Consider the following 22,735-nt stretch of genomic DNA (forward strand, 5'->3'; position numbering starts at 1 on the left):
ATAGGATATGCTGAGACCATACAAGTTAAAACTCCAAAAAATGACAACTTGATAGAGCCTTGGTTATAACTGAGAAGGTTTCTGTCCTCAGGCAACCTCTTTGGCTGCCTGTTGTAGTACACTTGTGGCAAAGATCAGAAGTATATAAGAAGCAGTAGACAAAGTAAGGAACCACCTTAGGAGAAAAAAACAATGCCAGCTACAGGTATGGTCAGAACTGCACTGAACTGCAGCATAACAGTTTGGAAGACTTCCAGTTGAAAAATATGAACCAGAGAAAGACTTATTTGCCCACCAAATTAGTTTCAAAAATAAATGGAATGGTCTTTGATCCATTTCCCAAAGAAGTAATTTAAATTTTTTTAGATACGATTCTTGTCTCACTGACATGATGTATGTACATATGATGCATTTTTGAAAAATTAATCATCAAAGTTGCCTCATTTGGAAAGCTCTATCTCTAGAGATAAATAAGAGGGATACTGAGGTCCGTATGTCTAAGGAAGTCAGAAGCCTTTAAGAATGCCTGTTAGAAAACATGCAACATGATCCTCCAGCAGACAGCTCCTGCCACATCATTACAGCATTTTATTTAAGAAATGGAGTCTGGGGTAAAATGGACAGAAAAGTTACTTCCTAAATGACAGGGTTCATTAAGAGTAACCAAGTTGTCTTTGCTGTTCCTCAGCACATTACTAACTTTTAATGAATAAAAGACACCTTACCTTGCAATCCACTTTTGTCTAGGAAATTGCTCAGATTAAACAATGTGTTTCTGGACGCCAGATACTGGATAAAACGCTAGACAAAAGAGAAAAAAATTGAATACTTTTACTGTGTTACTAAGGAGAAGGAATTGTGTTAACAATACTAGAAACTTTTTATCCAAGTTACAAAATTCAGCTTTTATGCCTTAACACTGACTTCAAATCTGGAAACATTACAAAACCAGCTAAGCTATCGAAGTAAGCTAGTTATTTTTTATCCATAAATCCGCGAAAAAATCCAAGTGGAATTTTGTTCAAAGGCCTCATTTAGTTGGAGTTTATTTTAAGCCAGAATATGGAACTCTGAACTTCTGAAAAAATCCCTTCAAATACATTCTCATTTTACATGCTCATAGTTTTTTCACTGACTTCAATTTTATAACAACTGATTTAATATTACTAATTAGCCAAGTCAACTTTGCTCAGCATAAAATTGTAATGGTACTTAGCTTAACTATGAAAATAGGTGATGTAAATGTTAGTTTGCTTATAAATCAAATATCAAACATAATTCATATAAAGAACTAACACTGTATCATAATACTTCTAATTACATTTAATTACAAATTATGCTTCACAAGGTGAATGATGCTATTTTCTTCTGGTAAAGACATTTCAGATTGTTGACACAATTTAAAAGGAAAAAATTTGTATAGAGCTGCTACAAAAATAAGCCAATCATGCAGTTGCAAGAAACATTCTGACAAAAGACAAAAACAGCATTGATTAGTGTAACATGTACTAGTTCATTACTTTCATTATGCTACACAGGTTGCACAGAAAAAAGACTGGAGAAGAGTAAAGGCACTCAGTACCTACTTATAAAGGAATTAAGCCAAAGTTGGAGGCACCATCCCTGGAGGTATTTGGAAGACACACAGATGTGGCATTTGGGGTTAAGGGTTAGTGGTGGGCTTGGCAGCACTGGCTTAGCAGCTGGATTTGATCTTAAAGGTCCTTTGCAATCTAAATGGTGCTATAATCAGGTTGCACTCTCATTGTTCAAGTACTGTTTCCAAATGTGAAAAATTTCATTTTCAGCAGCAACCTTACCCTCAATACTTCTGTAATATATTTGGCAAGCAAAATTTGTTTGTAAATTCTATTCTTAATGGAAAGTATTTCAGACAGTGGTCCCATGAAATACTTTTAATTATTACTATGAACTACTTTGGTATCCGTTTAAAATTCACATGACTCAAAATGCAAGGTGTATAGATTGTGTTTTGGAAAGTGTCAATTATCCCAATGAAAAGGTTTAAGCTTCAAGCCAACAACAGAAGTTTGCCCTCTTGTGGCTTAAGTTAGCTTCACAGAACAGATTTTCACCCAGACCAGCAATAACCGGCAAGGGAAACCAGTATATGTTTAAAAACTTAACCTCCCCATCCAACCCACACTAGTCAGTCAGAGGACGCAGTTCCTCTGAAAGCAAACTCAAATGAAAAATTTTGATAATTTGTTAAAACTATCTCAATTCCAAAGTTCATATAGCTTACCTTATTCTGCAGTAAAAAGCAATGTTTACAAACATTTTCTAAGAAAGCCTTAGAAATATTTTTTCTTTTTGTTTTTTTTAAAGGCATGACATTCAAGCTGCTGCTATACTTGGCTTGGTATTCCAAACAATAAGGCCCCTTAGGAATTAAAACTGAGACAAAACAGGTTTATTCCTTTTTGTGTAACTTGGAGTTACGTTTGTTGAACTGTTTAACTGTTAACAGTTTGGTTTTATTTCACCCTGTCCTAGGGTGACCCTCAAAGCCAACTCATAGGCACACATTTGTTTTAATTGTAAAAGATTAGGGTGTGATGGTAGAAATTAATTTAAAATGAAGTTATCTAGGAGAAAAGACCAGAGAGTTAGCTACAGCATGAAGGCAAAAATGCTTCCATTTTCAGCTTGCAGAATCCCATGCAAGTTAGTTTTTCTTGTTTTTTTTTTTTCTTTCATCATTAGAATATGAACATAGGAAAAAAGTACCCTCAGCATTTGGGACATTTACTTTTTATGCTAGAATTGCACACTTTGAAGTTGAAACAACAGAAACAAATGGAAGATGAGACCTGTGTTCATTCAGAGTAGGATCCAAAAAGGCAAACTGGAATTGTCTTACAAAAGAATTACTGGAAGTATTTAGGTGATATTCACCTAAATGCTTCCAGTAATGGAATGAGGGACTGTAACTGTTTTCAAAATAATACATCATTTTTGTATTACCTCATTTCCATACACCATTAGATGATGGGTTGTGATAAGAGATTTGAAGACCACTACCCAGCTACTGTTGGTAGTTCTTTCAAATAAACTATCTGCCAGTTGTGGGATGTTCACGTTCATCTCATTTGTGCACTGGATTAAATCTGCAAAAGAAAAATTTCTGTTGTTATTATCAGTTCTGCTGAAGAAGATCAATAATGCTCCCCAAAAAATCAGTACATTCATTTTATGTAGTAATATTTCTGATGAAAACTGAGGGGCTTTCCAGCAAAATAAATATCAAAAAGGAGGATGGCTCTGGTCTATCAGAACTTAATAATACAAAGCGCACTCTGCTCACTGCCAAGATTAAACTGCTTTTGCAGCTGCCTTACAAGGCCCTGGAACAGAAGTACTGTAATGACTGGCACTACCTCTGACTAACAACTCTTAGCTTTCAAACTCCTAAAGCATTAAATAGCAAAATAATTATTACATGGTACCATTTAATTAAGTTTTACTGGAAGATTATGACTAGAATTAACTGTAATCTCAGATTTCTGGTCTCTTAATGGATCAGTAAATACTTTCCAGCACTGGTTCAAAGTGAATAATAAAAGATTCAAATACAACTTAGTCTTGATACAATGCAATCAACACCTTCAAAAAGGCAGAGGAAATGCTGGGTGGAAAAAGGAGCCTCTAGCAACAATGCCAGAAGTTGACAGATTAATTCAGTTCAAACAAAGTTGGATCATTAACCAAAAAGATGGTTAGGAGCACAAGACCTGAGGCTGGCTAGCTAAAACAAAGCTTTCCCACCTCTGTTCAGCCTGGACTACTGTCTCACCTGTGTAAACATGGGGAGCTACACTTTCAGTACAACAACAGAACAATGTCTCATTATCCAGTAACTCATTTCCAAAGGCTGATGAAGGAAGAGATGACTTAAGATCACAACACTATGTTGACAAATACAACAGAAACAACTATATGATAATACAGCTTGCTATTATTTAATATGAAGCTTAACTTAATGCAACATCATAGTGATGAAATTTCTCTACTATTATCACTCCAAAATATTATCACTCCAAAAATAAACCAGCAATTTTCACTCAAACTGACAGCCCTGCCAAAGGCTGTAGATCAGTAAAAATCAAGACTTCAGAACGTCCTATGCCTTCCTGTCCAAGGACTACCAAGGCATACTGGAAACACCCATTTAATCTGAAGGCAAACATTCCACTTTTGAAGAGAGTTTTATATCTTCCTATGAACAACCATCCATCTTGAAGGACTCCAGAAAGACAGGACCTTCCTTCAGCCAGAGCAGCAGGTAAGCACAGCTACCACATACTCTGAACTAGTATGGTCAGAACTGAAAAAGCTACTATTTATGTTTAAGTATTGAAGGAAGCGAGCAGGAAATTATTTCCACATTCATAAATGTAATGAGATGGAAAGATAAACATTCTTTTTATCTATAAGTAAAATTGTGATGACTACAGGCATTCATGACCTCATTTTTAAGTCACGGTTATCTACTATTGGATGATGATTTGGGGCTGTTAAGACAATGCCAGGATATTACTCAGCAAGAGACATGCTCTGAACTGGATCATCAAAACCAAGCCCTGCAGCTTCTTCACCTTCAGGTCTTCCCTCCTAAATAATAACACAGGCAGTTTTGCGCAAGGCTATCTGGCAGGAACATACATCAAATACAAAGTACACACATCACTGGATGTCAAGTCATATGTTTTGGCATAAAATGTGCAAGTGCATATTAGAAAGTGAGAATTTCTATTCCTAAATGTAACATTTGCCAGTAGATCAACAGTAACCAAAAAATACAAAAGAAGAGGTGGCACTTGAAAATTCACTGTCTAAAAATATTTTAAAAACCCCAACCCAAATAAATATCCAGTGTAGATGATATTTTGTGCTGGGAGAAATGGTTTCTGAAATGCCACTGAACTTTGAAATCATTATCTGTTGCAGTGTATAAAAGAAAACAGGCTCTGTAACCCTCAGAAAATCATCCCTCACAGGACTGATGAGTACTTCTGTGAAAAGCATATGAATGAACCTGGGGTGGGGGGGCAGAGGAAGAGAGCGCAAGCACATTATGATGAACCAGTGACCAACTGGGAGAGAAAATAGGCAAGAAGAGAAGTGCAGAGGCAACTAAATTTGGAAGTAAATTTGCAAACACAAACAAGGGAGTCACTACAATACTACAGTTACTACAAACTAAATTTAGTAAAACATGAAATTTCTCTCTCTCCAAAATACTGATTGAACAGATGCACAACAATCTGGTATGTATTAATACCTCAAAGTACCTACACCACACACATCTCAGAAAAGTTAACATCTCTCTGAAATTTCTTTTGAAAGTATTTTCATGAGCAATGCCAAATAGGTAAAGAAATATTTGCACAGTTACACCCAAATTAGAACAGCAATTTTTGTGCTAAGTATACTATAAGCAGCATAGACAGCAGAAGATGGTATCCTTCATCCCACACTCCTGCACTACATCCCACACTGCATATACAGTGTTCTTATTTATCCTATTCCCACAAACACCCTTCATTAAAGGAGAGGAACAAATATATAGTTATTTTCACATCCTACACTTAACATAACTCGTCTCACACCCACCTATGAAAATACTAGCTATGTGTTTGGAAACCTAAGGGCCCCAAAGCAACATATCTCTAGACTGCTACTCACTGGAAATGCTATAAGCAATACCACAGGCAGGTGTATAACCCAAGGGTACAGCACTAAGAGGAACAGCTTTCATCTTAGAGCAAAAATAGAAATAAACAAAATAATTGAGAAAACAAAGGATAACCCTTGGTGAAAGAACGTGCCAGTTTCATTGATCAGCTTGTCATGGGAGTCAAGGAGGAAGATTGAATAGTTACTCCCGTAATACTACAGAAAGAAAAATCACTTTGTGTCAACCTTCTTCATTAAGGCCCAGAATACCTCACAGCAGAAAAAGAAATACTCTCCTGGGAAATAAACCACCTAAAATCATAGAATTCTGCAATTCTAAAATCTTTTAAAACTTTCACAGCACAAGACACACAGCATACAGGTGTTAGATAATGTCATTGCTTGTTTCAAAGATGGCAGCAATTAGCAAGAACCTTAAGCTTGCAGCTGGCTGGGAGATTTATATGAGAGAAGCTTAGACAGCCACAAATGCAGTCATATCCATGGCTGTGGCTGGGGACAGCCAAAGGAATGGCTACGAGGCTGCCCAGGGTGTAAAGCACATGATGTACAAGAAGTGGTTGAAGGAGGTGGGTTTATTCCACCAGCAAAACAGAAGGCTGGAGGCAGAGAGGGGAAATGTAAAGGCTACCTTCAATCAGGTATTTCCTGGATGTTCACAGAAAAAGGATAAAAACAAAAGAAAATGGTCAGGCACCAGAGCCTGTAAACAGCCAGATTTGTTAATATCCAGTGTGGTTTAAAAGCTGGAGTTCATTACAAAATCTGAGATCCCTTCCAATCTTAAGCAATTTACAAATCCATGCAAAATCTACAGAAAGAGAGAATAAAGGCAGGCAAAACCAAAGTAAGTTGTTTTACAAAGCAAGTTGAAGTCAGAAAGTGTAGTCTAACAGGTATTCCTAAAGATCAAAAACCTTAGACTTACGTGATTGACAAAAACATGTTTCGAGAACACCACTTACCCACCGACATTAAATCGTGTATCACATTTCGGTAGAGGTTTCAGAGGCAAAACTAGATTTTCCAAGAAAACACTTTTAGCTTGTTTTAAAATAGTGTTTAGATTTTATTTTGTTGTAACAGTGAAAGCTTTCACTACCAAGTAACTTTCACATAATTCAGTTCTGTTTGGGTCTTTTTCCACCAAAGCAAGAGTTTTGCAAGGAATCATAACAAAGGTCTGGCCAACAGACATCTCAGCAACACTGGAAGATTTGCAATTGCACCTGTACCAAAGCAAGCATATTGCCTAACCCTGTTCAAGTTAACTACTCTAAGACATCCAGTACAATACTCAGGCTTAGAAAAATAATCTACTTGCAAGTCCCAACCAAGAGCTCTACAGCCTTTCAACCGTTCAGCCTTCATTACGGGAAAGAGCCAAGTGATTCACTGCCTTATGCTATTCATAGTTACCAGGTGATAGAAGTATAGAGATGTGAAGTAGAGTAAGAGCAGAGCAAGATTGAAGGTTCATACACAAGAAAGAAGCAGCAATCACCTACACAAAGCAGTGACTACAAGGCTATGATGATAAAGTATGCTGTCTACTCCACACTAGGCATGTAGATGTGGATTAGCCAACCCATGGTAAGAGATCATGAGTCTTGACCCACGGCAAACATGAGGAAGTCAGGCTAGATAATAAAGCATCAAAGGCATCCGTCCCAAATTACCCCAGAGAATGCATGTGCTTTCAGCATGTGCCTGTGACCTAACTCCTTGTGCAGCACCTCGTTCTGCACCAGGCAGCCTGCTAAGACAAAATTATAAAAAACAGCTTTCCTTCCCCACAAAAAGGAACCACAAGGGATCCTGAATGAGTCTTTATGATGTCTCTTCCCAGAATCTTACTCATATGAGTTCACAGTAAGATTATAAAGAACCAGGTTGAGAAAAGCTTTTGTTAATGGTTTTAGTTTCAGATACAGTTTCAGACTGTGTCATTTGTGGTAACCTAACAAGCAGACTGAACGTAAGCCAGATTTACATACTTCATGTACATGCAGTACCTGATTATTTCCAGTGGGTTACCTGTATCTCTCATTTTAACAATATTTTTATTTTTAAGTAAAATAAACTGAAAATATTTACACGAGTAAGATCTTCCAGGCCAGACAGTGTGTCCCACACCCCAGTTACTTCAAAATAGGTCAAGCAACTGTGACAGATATCCATTTTGTTAGCTATGGTTTTTTCATCTTTTACACCACAGACACTACCTAGAATAAGCAAGTAATTGGTTATATGCTGCAAGTTATGGAGAGTTGTGCCATTTAAATACATGCAATACGAGAGACACTGTCCTTTCAGTAAGCAATTGAACTATTGATCATCCAACATGAGTAGGCAGATAGGGCCAAGAGCTAAACACATTACATTCTTCAGTTAAAAAATACAAGAATAATAAAAGAATATTTAAATACATATTGGTGGATCCAAAGCACAAGCCAATACAATTAGATTATGTTTACTCAACTGGTAAATTTAAAATTGAAGTCCACACAGCAAACTTGGATCTTTTTTTAAATACAAAAGAAAATATAAAACATTTATTGCATTAATTAATTTTCACGCAACTTACACCCACATAGGGGAGTTCAACAGAACACAATTAATTTGGTACCTTTCATACTGAAGAGAAAACATGCTAGTGACTGACACTCCACTCACAAGGGTACACTTGTGGCTACTCACAGTGTTGGAATACAGGACATTGTCTATCCTTAAGATAATTTATTTAAGGGTGTGCATCTGCTTATCACCAATCCTTCTTTCACGCAAGGCCATACAAAATAATTTTTAGATTTGAGCAAAAGATTTAATAATTACTGATATGGGGCTATTTTGCTTTCCTCTAAGGGACCATTTTCTCAACAAGACAAAACCTTCAAAGTTGGCACACTTTCATTTTATCATACTTTTGGAAATGAGTGGGAAAAATGTTGGCATCTCAACCCAAATGCTGAAACAAAAGTAAAATACTAACAGAAAAAACATGGCTATCTACACTGTCAATACTCAAGTTAAATTCCTTTCCTGGCTGCCTAGATTTCAACTCCTATCACGATTTTCAAATTATACCAGTTTCCTCTATGTCAGGGTCTCATTTTCTTCTTGTTCTACACAAATATTTCATCACTGGAACAGAGCTGGTCCCTCATTTGGTCAGCAATCTTAATTAAAATGCAAATGGCTGAATCTAAAAGTCTATTAAACAGCTAAAACATTCCCAAAGGATAGGTGAGAAAGCAGCAATGCAACCATTTCCCACACAATGACACTGTGTAGCAGCAGTTAACACTGACAACTTCAGGAATTTGGTGAAAAATTTCAAAGATCAGAAGTCAGCAAGTTCACATCAAATTGGTTAACGATATGAAAAATGTCTGGTTTTATGCCATTGAGAAGTCAGCCACCAGACAAAAAATTCCTTCAATTTTTTGTCAGGAATACAGTTACAGCAAGCTTTTACTATTTCTAAACAAATTTCATAGGTTTAAGACCAACATTTCACTGCTTACCCCCTAAAGAGTTCATGATCTATATAGCCATGTAGTTTTTAAATATTCCTGTTACAGGTTCTGGGAAAGCACACACACCTGCCATATCTTTCCTTCCCAGACAAGAGGGAGAAAATACAGGTTATTGAAAAGGGGGAAATTAAAGAAATGAGCTTGTTCCAGTTACAGTAATGTAACATTTGTCAGCAGACTTTAAATGAAGGAGAAACTGAATTTACCAGAAACAAAGTTTTTCACGGTCCATTTTTATTTTGTTATTTACTGAACTAGAAGTGCCTTTTTAACCAGAGTGGTCTGCATGAAATGTAACATAAAATATTAGAAATAACTAACATCTGTATATTAGATATTCTTCCCAGTTGTATTTTTTTTCTTCAAATTTCTATAACAGATCATCTTCCCTCCTTGAATAATTGGCAAGTCAAGGTAATCCCTTATTCTCAAAACTTCCATAAAAAGAATCGAGTTTCTCAACTGGCCACAGATGACAACAGATATTTTGGATTATGGAGGTTATTTTTTCTATTCACCATGACACAATGATTGTAAAGAGTGTGATCTAATTTTATCCAGTTACAAAATTAACAAAATTGAAATTACTTCACAAATACATAGCAGTTTCATTCTAGCAAAGTGCTTTGAAAACATTTCTAGAACATATATATACAGTGTTCTCTAATATTTAAATAATTGGAGGACTTAACTGTGCCATGAAAGGACATTTATAAAAACTTCAACAAATCAGATATACAAAAATAAGAACAAAAGAAAAAGGTTTTCTGTAAAATCTATAATTAAAATCTACTTCTACGGATTAACAGTTCTGATAACTACAAACCTTGACATATTCAAACCTGATTCTACACATTCCAACTGACATTTTAGAAGTAGAAAACTTAATGTAAGCATATGGTAACTTTCTAAATAATTTCCCACTTCTTCCACAGGTGATGTCCTTATTTAAATATAGGAAATAGGATTAGAATGTTCCTGTATGTAAATAAATACTTTCATTATAGAAACAAGCAATTCATCTAAAAATAATACTCATAATAATTCTGAATATTAATGCAAACAGGTAAAATAATAACTTTTAAAAAATTGATTTCTTCCTCCAAACAATACATTTGTAACCAAAAATTAAGCTTGTGCAAAAACAAGGATACCCCAAATGACATACTGGAGTGATCAAATAAAACACAGTGATGGTAAATTTCATTCTGAGCCACTCACTAAATGACCTTTAATCTGCTGAATTTAATCTGAAGAATATTGTATAACAAGCATGTTTTTGAAAACTGAGTGAATACTTCAGTATTTTCCTAATTAACAGAAAATACCTACCATTTGCAGTTTAAAACAAAATATGCCATAAACACTACTTGCTCTAAATTTAGGTTTGTTTATCTTCTGAATAAACCCATTTGTACCAAACCACATTACTAGAAGTAGTTTACTACATCAGATTGCCCCATGGCTTCATCAAAGTCCCCTTGAGAAAATGGACAAGGAAATCTGGATCACACATTTTTAAATTAAGAATAAAAGTTTTCACTGAGAATTCTTTCTCTGCATATAAACAGCATCTTATCAGCTACATGCATTAACTCAGGAAACAATTTATGGAAGAGTTAAAGAAATCTGAGAAGTCTCATTCTATTCTGAGTTTTCCATGTTTAAAAAGAATTATGATTTAATCTAATTTATATTAGATAAGCAGAAAGAAGATTTACTATAATGTTAAATAACTTGCTCTATAGCCACAGGTTTATATTTTCATTTCATCAAGCTACATCTTGTTCTTCCAACTCAAGTGAGACTATCATGTTTCTCTCTCCTACTTAAAACCACTGTTTCTAATTGGAATTTTCAGAAATTACTTCAAATCTCTAACAGTAACCCTGTGAACTCAGCATTACTGCCTCAGGTATCTTTCAACTCTACATTTTTCTCATATGGCAGCACTTCAAGCAACGTACTACTTCTGTTTGAGAACTGCAAAAACGAATTAATATACTTTCTGCAAAAAATAGAGTAAAAATTTGTTCAGTTGAACAACTGGTTTCAATGAAGAATTCTCTGAAAAACATTAGTAGTGTCTACCAAAACTCCTCAACAAACAAAGCACTGGTGAATGAAACAGCAAAAGAAGTCAAAAATAAGAGAAGAACAACTCAAACCAATATGTACACCATTTTCCTTTTTCTTTTCTTTATCTTAGTTCCTACATACTGGAAGGTGCCACATCAGCACTTCATTTAATATTCATAATGATTATTCAAACTTCTCCAGTTACAAATATTGTGGAAATGACAAGTGTGTTACCTTTGGATAACTGCTTTTTCAAGACGGACTCGAACACCATTTTCATCTAAACTTGCCAAGTACCGCCATCACATTTTAAAGACAAACATTAAAATACTGCTAAATATTGCCTAAACAGCTCCAGCCACAGATTGTAAATATAACATTCTCATTTCAAATACATTCAAGCTGAACACAAACCATAGCTTAACTCATCTAGATCTTCATCCAAGTTTAACACATGGCAGAAGTTCATTATTTTAGACCAACACAAATGCATAAGATATATAACTCACAGGACATGTTTTCATGACAACTCATGACAAATCTGGGTGGTCCTGTTCCTGTCTCTACCTGCAAACATTCACACACTTCCACTGCTGGTGTTATGTCAGCCCTAGTGCACTTCTCTGAACCATACTAACTGCTGATAACAGAAAAAAACCACACAAAAACCCCTGCCCTCAGTGGCGGTGGGTGGGATATGGGGATGACACATGAGGTGATACAACACAGCATAGTTTTTCCATTATCCTACCAGATAAAAAATGGCTCACAAAAGACCAAAACAGGTGAAAGCCACAACAAGAAAAGGAGATGATGACATGCAAAGGTAAGAAAAATAAGAAGAAAAAGGGAAGTGGACAAGTCCTTCCACTTTTGGCACCACTGAGTGACCAGGACACTACTCAACCACCCCACTACAGTCATCCTCTGTTCTTCCAAGCTGTCTGTCTTAGCCTTCAGTGGTTACTGCACATCTCTAGAGTTCCAAGTTTTCTTATATAAATATTCCAAAATCTGATGTTCTGGTGCAGATTAAAAAGAAATTCCCTTTGTGCTTCTCAATGAAGACTGAATATCCATGCTCCCCATAAAAAATTTCAACACAAGGGAAAAACTACTATTTTCTTGCTTAATAAAATAATTTTCTTTCAACGTTTCCTAAATTTTCAGTTGTCTTAATTCATCTGACCTTCTATCGATTCTCTACAGTTTCACTGATTTATACATATAAATACACACACAAATACATACACATGAATGTATATATTTATTTATATATATAGTTAAGTATAGTGTCCCAGCTGGATAATGGGAATTACTTCCTTCTACGGACACATGGAAGGATGCCCATCTTTCCTACATCCTCGTGTTGGTGGTTTATAATGAAAATCAAGTGAGCCAAACCTTTTTGCAAGGTTCCCGTGCATTCAGAAAATCCTGCTAGACAAAAGTTTTTTTTGCACCTTCCTGACATGTTTAGACCTCTGCAAGCATTCATAGAGCACTACACAAATTTCTCAGCGTAACTTCATCTTCTAATCTTGGTCTGAAGAGCAGCTGCACTCATTCCCAAGACAAGGCAATTCTCTGTTGATACACAGTGTGTACCAACATACAGTTACTAAATCATTAGAACTACATATGGACATATTCTCCACTTTGAGTATTCTCCAGTTGTGGGCGAAGTGATGCAAGCAGTCTGTATTAAAGCAGCACTCTTTGGGTCCACTAAGTTTGAAAATCAAAGAAAAAAAACCACACTAAACCCCATGGCTGTTACCTGTACCTATCAATTGTTATAACAGAGAATAACTACCTTTGTTAAAATCTTAAAATACTAATCAATACAAAAGTATTTAAAATACATTAAAATACAGTTACCTTTCTAAGGATTAATTTCCCATCTGCCACCCACTCTTAAGACTAAATTCTTCCTCAAAACAGAACAAACCAACAATTGTTTCAGCTCCCGAATACTAAGAAATATACAAGACATACCAAAACTACTGAATACTTTTGCTCTACATTCAGTTCCTACATACCCTTTTAAAAGCATTTTATCATGAAATCTAGTTCAAAATAATTATAAGCTCCCACACATACACTAGCACATTATTCCCACTGAAAACTATCTGTAAACTTAGAGCCTTGATCCTGTCTTCACAAACATGCTTAATAACAAGCCTGTGAATCATATTCTAAAGATGATTCTTGATTAAAAGATGAAAAATGTCTGTATCAGCCAACTAACATGACAATTCTTGCATAAGCTGTACATTCAATTTGAATATTTAACCCACTGGCCTAATTAAACCAGGGAAAAATCAATATTCTTTTTCACTGATCACATGCTAATTTCAATGAATTCATGAATAAAATTATGCATAGTTCTTTGTTCAAGATTGTATTTCCAGAGTGCATAGCTACAAACACTTGAGGATGCACCCCATTTCAGGTTCTGACAAGCTAGAAAGCAGGTATGTACCCTAAGGGTTCTATATGAGCATTTCTGTTTAAGAATACATTAGGACAGGCTTTTTGAATGACAGGATTTTGAATGACAGCCATTGGTTTGATATTGAAATCAATATTTAATATATTAGCATCTAATATTAAATTGTTATGTTAAATATGAGAATAATTTATAATAATGCTTAAGTATCCAATATAATATTTATAGTGTGGCTGGTTACACATAGTGGGTGAATGGAACACCCATTCTGTGTTGCATTAGATGGAACATTTTAACTTTGATGAAGACTAAGTACTTTGAAAACTGCATAGCTTTAACACTGCTTTTATATCCTACCAAAAACATGAAGTTACTTCAAGCAGCCTGCATACATGTGAGTTTATCCTACGATTTCACCTTAAGACACACAGAGAAGGCACCTAACATGGTTCATAGATAGCTGAGAGATCAGTATGTGATGCCAGAGATACTAACCCTCAGGTCTCTCGATCACCACACACACACTGAACATTACCACACTGTTCTCTGTCTCTGACAGAAATAGTGCCCAAGCCATCTGCCTTTGCATACAGTAAATTTTTGGTTATAGTATGTACTTATAGCCCTCTCTTTCTGCTCCAAAGAACCTGTAAATATTCTATAGCTATTGCACCTCCATACAATAAAAACCAAGTTGTGCTAACAGACATGTTTTTAAAACAAGGCCTGTGAAACACACGTACAAGCTGCTGTTGTACTGCCAACAGCACGTAACCAATCCTTGCAGATTGCTCTGGATGCAGGCATAGTACCAACAAATGCCTCACCTGGCAGCTTGCTAGCAGTGGTACAGTTACATTACCATAGCCCAGCCTACTGGAACAGGGAAACCATTTTGTTAATAGCAGACATCACTGAACAAAAAATCCTCAATGAGCATAACTCTACAGTAGTTCTGCAGCAAGACAACTTCTATCTTTTCAAGAAGGTAAGCCTTTAACGTAACTAGGGTTCGCTTCAGTATCTAACCCTCCTCAATCCTCCAAGGAACTCCCAATCTCAACTTTAGCTCACCTGGTTGTATGGCATTCTGATGATATCTGTTAAAAAATTCACCCAAAGACTAAGTACCTATCACAGAACCACAGAATGGTTTACGTTGGAAAGGACCTTAAAGATAATCTCGTTCCAACACCCCAACCACAGCAGGGACGTCACTCATGATCAAGCTGCTGAAAGCTCCATCAAATCTGGCCTTGAACACTTGAAGGGATGGGGCATCTAGAACTTCCCTGGACAATATGTTCCAGTGTTTCACCAGCCTCTGAGTAAACAATGTCTTGCTAGTATGCAATTTAAATCCACCCTCTGTCAGTTTAAAGCCATTTCCCCTTGTCCTGTCATTGTCTACTCATATGAAAATTTCCCCTCCCTCCTTTTTATAAGCTCCCTGCAGCCACTGGAAGGCTGCAGTGAGGTCACCCCACAGTCTTCTTGTATCCAAACTGAATAACTCCAGCTCTCTCAGCCCACACTAACTTCCAACATCTGTGACTTCCTTAATCCTGCATTACCAAGGAGCAAACAGAAAAAGCCAGACTTCATGCAGAATACATTTTGGCAGTAAACACTTGTAGCACACTTTCTGAATCTAAATGTATCTTCTAAATATACAGAGTATTCACACAAGTGCAATTTAGGTGCTTCTTAGATGTTTGCCTTCCACATCCCTTTATTCTAAAAGGTGCACTAGAAAGGAATTCTGTAGTGATGTACCACCACAGTAGAGCACAGTAAAACTGAAACCAGTGAGCGTTAACACCAACCTGACCTCCTGCCACCACATCCCACTGAACAGAGCTACACTGAGACCTTTATTACTTTGGAATTAATCACACACATGTAATTCACATTCTTTTCTCTTTGAACAGCAGTGCAGCATCTTTAATTAGACAGTTTAATAGACAAAAACCAAAGATAAGACAAAACCAAAGCCACATGACCTGAGTTTTCCTACTTCAATACTTGCCTCATTTCAATAGCTCAAAGGTATTACGCCAGCAGCAAAGTTGTTTGGAATATGTGTCATTCTCTCCTATTTTAAACCAAGACTTTGGAAATTAGATTTCCTTCTGGACAAAATCTATCTCTGAGCATGAATAGCACATTTTTCCTGAATGCCTTTGGGAGCTGTCAGGAAGCATGTATTTAAGCTAAAGGAGTTATGCCTCTGTATTTGCTTTCCTCCATCAGTGCTGAAACTGCCAATGAAGATGTAGGTATCTTTTGCACGGTAGGACACATCTCTTGGTAGATACCACCTTCTACAGCTTCTGGTTAACTAGTGGAAAAAGCTGTGCTGCCTGGTTAACTACTGGAAAAAACCCAACCAAAACCTAAACTTCTAATTGTGTGGAAACAGGCTTCCTTTTGTCAAGAGTCCATGCTAACATGTTGTAGAAAACAGCTGTAATGCCAAGGGAGTCTCAAGGTGTGTCAGCCTCTACTACAGGTTCTTTTGCCCCAGTAGTATACTGGTTAAAAAAGAACATTCCACATTTTATTGCTTCTCACGTATTTACACAGATTTTCAAAATTAACTTGATGAAGGAAAAAAAAAAACCCTGGGAAACTGTTACATCCAAGACCAAAAATATTTAAGCCATATTCTAAAATGGTTTGATTATTACATTATGTTCTTCCAACATCATAGAGATGCAAAAATTACTCATTTGGATTAGTTTTAATATAGTAGGCATCAAAAGCCCAATATATAAAATTACTGCAAATAGCGCTTTTCTCTCATAACATAAATAAAAGTCCAAATTACTTAGATTTTTAAAATTAGTACGTGCTATTTATTACAAAATAGTGCAAATGCTTTTCCTTATAAATAGCACAATGCCCAACTACTGGAGAAAACCTCCTCAGATGATAGCTTTAAAACAGATTTTTACTATGAATAAACTTCACACACATCATACTACAATCCAGCTATGCAGTATTTCCTATTTTGTATGGATAATCTACGTATCTTACTTTTCTGTGGGTCTCTCAGGAAATACATACAGCAGTGTCCTGTCAGATGATCACTTACTCTTTTAGCTGACTAAACAGAGCTTAACAGGTCTCAGTGTAGCTCTGATTTAAAGGCTTATAAACAATGACCCAAGCATCCCAAAAAAAGCGGAAAAACCTGAAAAGAGGGGAAAATAAGGCAAAGACAATTGAATCATGGAGCTAATAAGTGACAAAACACAGATTTCATGAAGGAGGTTTGCTGAGGTATACTTTTTTCTTGAAGTTTCTATAGAAGAAGCTGGTCAAGCTCAAAATAGTAACCCTCAGGATTATAAACACTTGCCCGAAGTGCATTTTTTTTGCACTTGCTGCAAAAATGTCCTTACCAAGTCTCAGCTAACAGACCAAGGAGGAAATGAGTTTAGACTATTTGCCTATTCTATCATATAATGAATTTTCTTAAAGAAAAAAAAAAAACAACCTCCTGACAAAGTATCTGAATTATTTGAAAGATCAAAGAAGCAAATTCTCAAACTTCAAATACTTATCATTCAGTGAAAATCAAACATCATCCTTCTCCTACAAAGTGACTGGCAGAAAATCTCACAGGCCACCACAGGTTTACACAGTTGGGTACTTGAGCTGGTCTCTCAGAGATCAAATAGGCTAAATGCTGTACTCCCTGGTGGTATATGAAAGTTTTGCACAATGTGGCTGAGTTTTATCTTTTTCTATACTGAAAAAAAAATACTCTGCACACCAGACATTTTTATATGACTTCTGTCTAACTCCTAAGTGAGACTACTCTTAATTTTTCCCATTAGGAATTGGAGAAAGAAGCATAACAAAAACCAAGAAACTACACCTCTCATGTCAACGTATTTGGTGGCGTGCAAAATTCTGGTCATTTTGGTTTAAACAAGTGTCAGTTTTTTAAGTGAACCATTTATTAAACAACAAGGAAAGTTCATGATACATGGATTTAGAGCACTTCTGCAGTCATTTTAACACAAGCTCCATCAATTCCATACAATTTACTTCACTTTTTGCACTTAAAAGTAGGTGAACTCATTAAAGGAGATCTGTTACTGACAGCCACTTTCATACATTTTCTTTACACCAAAACCAGATCAGATTTTGCCATGAACTGTTAGAAAACTGGATAAAGCAGAGCACAAGAGCTAAAAAAAAACAACCAAAACCAACAAAACCAACTTCTCTACACATAAAAACAGAGGTATTACCACAAAATTGTTTCAACTGACACTCATGTGCTGTGAGTGTGAAGCTCTTCCATGAAGGGAGGCAGTCAAGCAAAAGTACAGCTAAATTCTTCCATTCTATTAATAGAAATGTTGGAAATGCCTGCCTAATTTAGCTTTTACTTCCTTTTTCAATTTAGACTAACATCTCCCATGAGATATTTGGGGCTCTCTGACTAAACGAGACTCACCCTGGCTGTCCCAAGCACATCTTCAATGCACATTTGAACAGCACTCTTTCACAAGGGCACAAAAAAACTATCCCTTACAGAACACATCCAAGCTGCTCAGAGTAAAAATTTTAGAACATACTGTGATAAGAGGTTAGGATGGTGCAGGAACAACCTTCATTTAGCATGCAGAGTAAAAAGGAAGCTGACTTTTTCCAGGACTATATACTAAGCTTTACCAATTCTCAGTAGATAAAGCCGAGGATATTACCAAGGGGAACACATCCTCTTTTCAGCAACACTGTTATGTCTGAGTTTCATAAACCCAAATCAGTTCTTTCCCTCAGGCCTCACTTTTAGAGACTGTTCATCAGTGACCATGGGGTCATCAAGTTTTACAAAGCTTCAGAGCCAACACCGAGTTTCAAACTTTTACTCTGAAACTGGATGGGTAAGGGAAATTGTATACAGAAAGAGCTCCTCAGTATCCACAGCTTTCAGCTGGGAATTTCTCTGTTTACCATGAACAAAGACATGTCCCTATCACAAACAGCCTCTAAGATAAACTAAAGCCAAGAGAAGGAGTAAATAACATCTGTCTTTTGGTTTTCAGTAAAAGGAAAGGACCTTCGGCCAGATTCTATCTTTAAAATTAAACTGTCTCATAAGAAAAGCTCAAAAAAGAAAAGAATTAATGATTCCATGTACTTTAAAGTAAGGTTTTTTATTGGTTAAAGCCTCAGAGAGTTAAAATGAATATGGAACTCTGGTAAAACTATGTGTTAAGACATCTTGTGTCAGCCCTAGTACATACCAAGAAACTGACCATATTCCTGTCTACAAAGACTCCTCATTAACAGTTTAAAATAAGGACAAAAGCATCTCCTCCAACTCACTGTATTTTACTTACAGATCATTAAATACGAAGAAAGTCTCCTCATAAACTACGTATAAACAAAAAGCAAAAAATCCCAGCAAAACAAGCGAGAAAATCAGACCCTAGAATGCATGAGCTTCAAACATATAACAATGACATTACAATCATATTAAATTCAAATTCATAATAATGAAATGCCAAATGTCAAAGTTATACCAACTGTGCTGCTCCTTAGTATTTGAGAACTAATACAAAAACTTTTTTGGTTTTCCATCCACTTACACACCAAATTCAGCACTGAAACAAATTTCATGTATTCCAGACTTTTAATGCAAAGTAACCTGCTTGGAAATTTACTTAATTTATGTTACATTTCATAGGCTTAAATGATACTACATAGTGCCAAGGCATTTCAACTGAACAGGTCAGGAAAAAAGCTTGGCCTAGCTCCTTATAACTACCAGGAACCCCAAAACAGGCAAACATTTTTCCTCAAAGCCCAAGAAACAGTGTACTAGTCCCTGTGTATCAAACAGCTTACAGCTAAGAGTTGTGCATCCTGAGCTTTTCCATTCATCTGCTAATCAAATGTGACAACTTACTAAGCATGAAATATCCTTATTAGAAATAATGACAGTCCACAAATGCAGAGGTGTTCATATTTGGGTTCATTTTTTTCTTTTTTTCCTATGATTAAAAACCACTTCATATGTATTTTTGATACTCTAAATCTTATTCTGCAGTGCTACACTGTGACACTCCTAACTGAAATGCAAACACTCCATGGAGAAATAACCCTTTATGAATTTAAGACATTAGGTTATAACAGAAAAGCTGATTTAAAGGATAATAAATCCAAATGCAGTCATTTGAATAAAAACCAGCTGATCTGATCATGGCTACATCAATGAAAGCTAAGGGACATGGACATTCAGAGAATTAATTCAAAATTGAAATCTACCTAAGGATTCCAGTATATTTCCAAACAGTAAAGAAATCTCACTTCTCAAGAGAAAAAAATACATGGATATTGTTCAAAAATACATTTTTCTTTTTTATCTGCAACTAGAATTTCAACTACTTATGTTTCATGATTAATAAAAAGTAATTGCAAGTAAAACACCTGAAGTTCAGCCCTAAAACTTACGAACTGATAAAACTGCTTACATAAATATTAAATTCAAGTGCCCCTTGTGAGACAGAAGAATGAAGGCATTTTATGAGTAAGCAAGACTCGATGAAACCATCTTTACATCAACCCAGAAATGAAGAATTGCTTTGGGAACTACAACTTCATGAGGGTACAATATATAATCAAGCAAATACTCCTGACAAACTGATTTTAAAATGAAAGTTATTTTTAGTCTCTCCATAACAGTATACGTGCCAAATTATGAACACCAATGGCTTTTGGCAAATAAAAAAGGTGACAGAATTAAACGTGATCAAATAACACAATGCCCCTGTGTGTAGAGACTTAACTATCAAACAGTTCAAACAAGGTTTTACACTTCACATAAAAAATAAGGTCAGACCCAGAATACAGAGTCACTGATCAGAAAAATTCATAATGTTTGAAATAGGCTGCAATGACAGCTGAAACTACTATGATAATACTGGGCAGAGACAGAAGGAAAGGGGATAAAACAAATTCAAGTGTGACCCCATTTCCAATTAAATATTGACCCACTGGTCAGCAAGAGCAGAGGTACCAGCCAAATAAGCCAAGTTCAACTGCAGGCAAATGTAGGCGAAATGGTGATGCAACTCCTGAACACATGGGAAGAGAGGGACATGCTACATAACAAAACTAAACCCAAGACACAAAGCACACACTTGAACAGCAAAAGAGAGGTACAGAAAAACTTCAGGTCACATTACAGGTCAGCATCCATCCCAGAAAGGCCCAAACACTTCCAACAGCAATGGAAGTTTCAAGCAGCCCTTAAGAACACCAAGGAACATGAAGACACCCATGTCCACCTTTTGACAGCCAAGACATTCAACCTTCTCATCTGGCAGAGTAACAAAATACCAGAGCTGCAATAACCAGAGCTGCTCTGAGTGGATTTACTGCCAGGTAAGGCAAATACTTTTTTTTTCATTACAAGTAAGTATTTGAAACGTGCTTACCTCTGTCAATAGCTTTGTAGCCTGAGTTTAAATTAAAACTTTACATGTTACACACTTTGAGTTGGAAATCTAGTTGACTACGGCAACTTTAGAAACTTACGCTCTGCTGATGAATACCAGTGGGTTGGTTTGGTTTGGCTAGGTTTGTTTTTCCTTTTTTTTTGGGACAAAAGTAATTAAGGAATTATATGAACCTCATTATCACCTTTTTGTAAATGGATGAAAGAACGTCCTTTTTTTCCCAGATGTTAACATGGAAAATTTGTTTATACACTAATTATTTAACTAGGAAACAGCGTTATTAACGATTCACAAGTTGTGCTTTAAATTTTATTAAATTAATTATTCAAAAAAATGAAGAAAGGTTACAAACAATACAGGCACTTTGTTGATGCCATAACACACAGCCAGCAACTCGAATAGCTGAGCTATTGCAAGCAACATATTTAGAGTAAATATGTGAAATACCAGAACAGTTTCAACCCATGCAAACTTCTCACTTCCCACATCAGCGAAAGAATCACTCCTGCTGGAATGGCACCATTGCTGGAGCATTTGAATGTTGTGACTGAAGGCCTGCTTGCTTAGGAGGAAGCAACAAAGGACAGCAAGTAAAGACTTCAAAAGCGTCTTTTCAAGAGAAAAAGAAAAAAGGAGTTGGTGAGGATAACTTGGTAAATTAACATCAGTATGAATGAAAGTACATAGGAGAGCTCAGAATGAGTATAATCCCCACTTCAGGAGTTTTTAAAATTTATTTTAATTTAGACTGCTTATGTCATGACCTGCATAAAAGTCTCAAAATTTCCTTTTATGACACCGCTGTTCACCCCAGTAAATTCTCTTATGCTTCATTCTGTGAATTAACATGCCCAAGTCAAATTTTTGTGTCGATCTTGTTCATTTACACCCTCTCTTCAGAGGTAAAACTTATAAAAGCCTAATTTACCCTTGTATAATATTGCAAATGATCCAGATAAGCATTACTTTAATAAAGCTCCTTTAGCAAAATAGCCCAGGAGATTTTTAGTCACAGTCAGAAAATCCAGCGTATTTGCTAAATCTGTATGAAATGCTTAACTTCATTAAGTTATTCTCACACAGTTAAATACAGCTTAGGTATTGGGATTTTAGAAATTAGGGAACTGATTTCTGACATATTACTCATAACTTGAATTTCCCGTTAGTGGATTTGAGACTACCACACCTTAGCACTGAATTTAATAACATTATTTTTAAGTTTTGAAACTACCAGCCAATTAATAAAGCTTTTATATAAACTAGGGGTGAAATACAAAGTAGAACAATATTTATTCTCCAAGTTTTGAAGGATACAGTTACTTTGAAGTTACTAAGAGTTCATAATCTGCCCACTCGTTATCATACTTCACAATGGAGAAAACAGCCAGAAGAGCAAGGAAAACACCAAGGCAAATAATTTTATAGCAACACAAGCTTCTTTCCACTTGATTGCATTATAT

At 36.0% G+C, this 22,735-nt stretch overlaps 1 protein-coding gene across 10 annotated transcripts in view; it reads right to left on the minus strand.

Moving 5' to 3' along the window:
* Window positions 1–22,735, minus strand: part of PICALM (phosphatidylinositol binding clathrin assembly protein) — a 65,842-nt gene that overhangs the window by 37,333 nt on the left and 5,774 nt on the right. For all 10 annotated transcript variants that reach the window (XR_005628545.1, XM_039718271.1, XM_039718270.1 and 7 more), the window contains exons 2-3: window positions 2,989–3,131; window positions 726–801 (exon numbers count right to left, since the gene is read on the minus strand). Coding sequence is in view for 9 of the 10 variants with exons in the window: in XM_039718271.1 (XP_039574205.1) it covers window positions 726–801; window positions 2,989–3,131 (219 nt within the window). In the remaining variant the exon portion in view is untranslated. The remainder of the gene's footprint in view (window positions 1–725; window positions 802–2,988; window positions 3,132–22,735) is intronic.

Source organism: Passer montanus, unplaced genomic scaffold, assembly GCF_014805655.1.
Source record: "Passer montanus isolate IOZ18808 unplaced genomic scaffold, ASM1480565v1 scaffold4, whole genome shotgun sequence".
Lineage (NCBI taxonomy): Eukaryota > Metazoa > Chordata > Aves > Passeriformes > Passeridae > Passer > Passer montanus.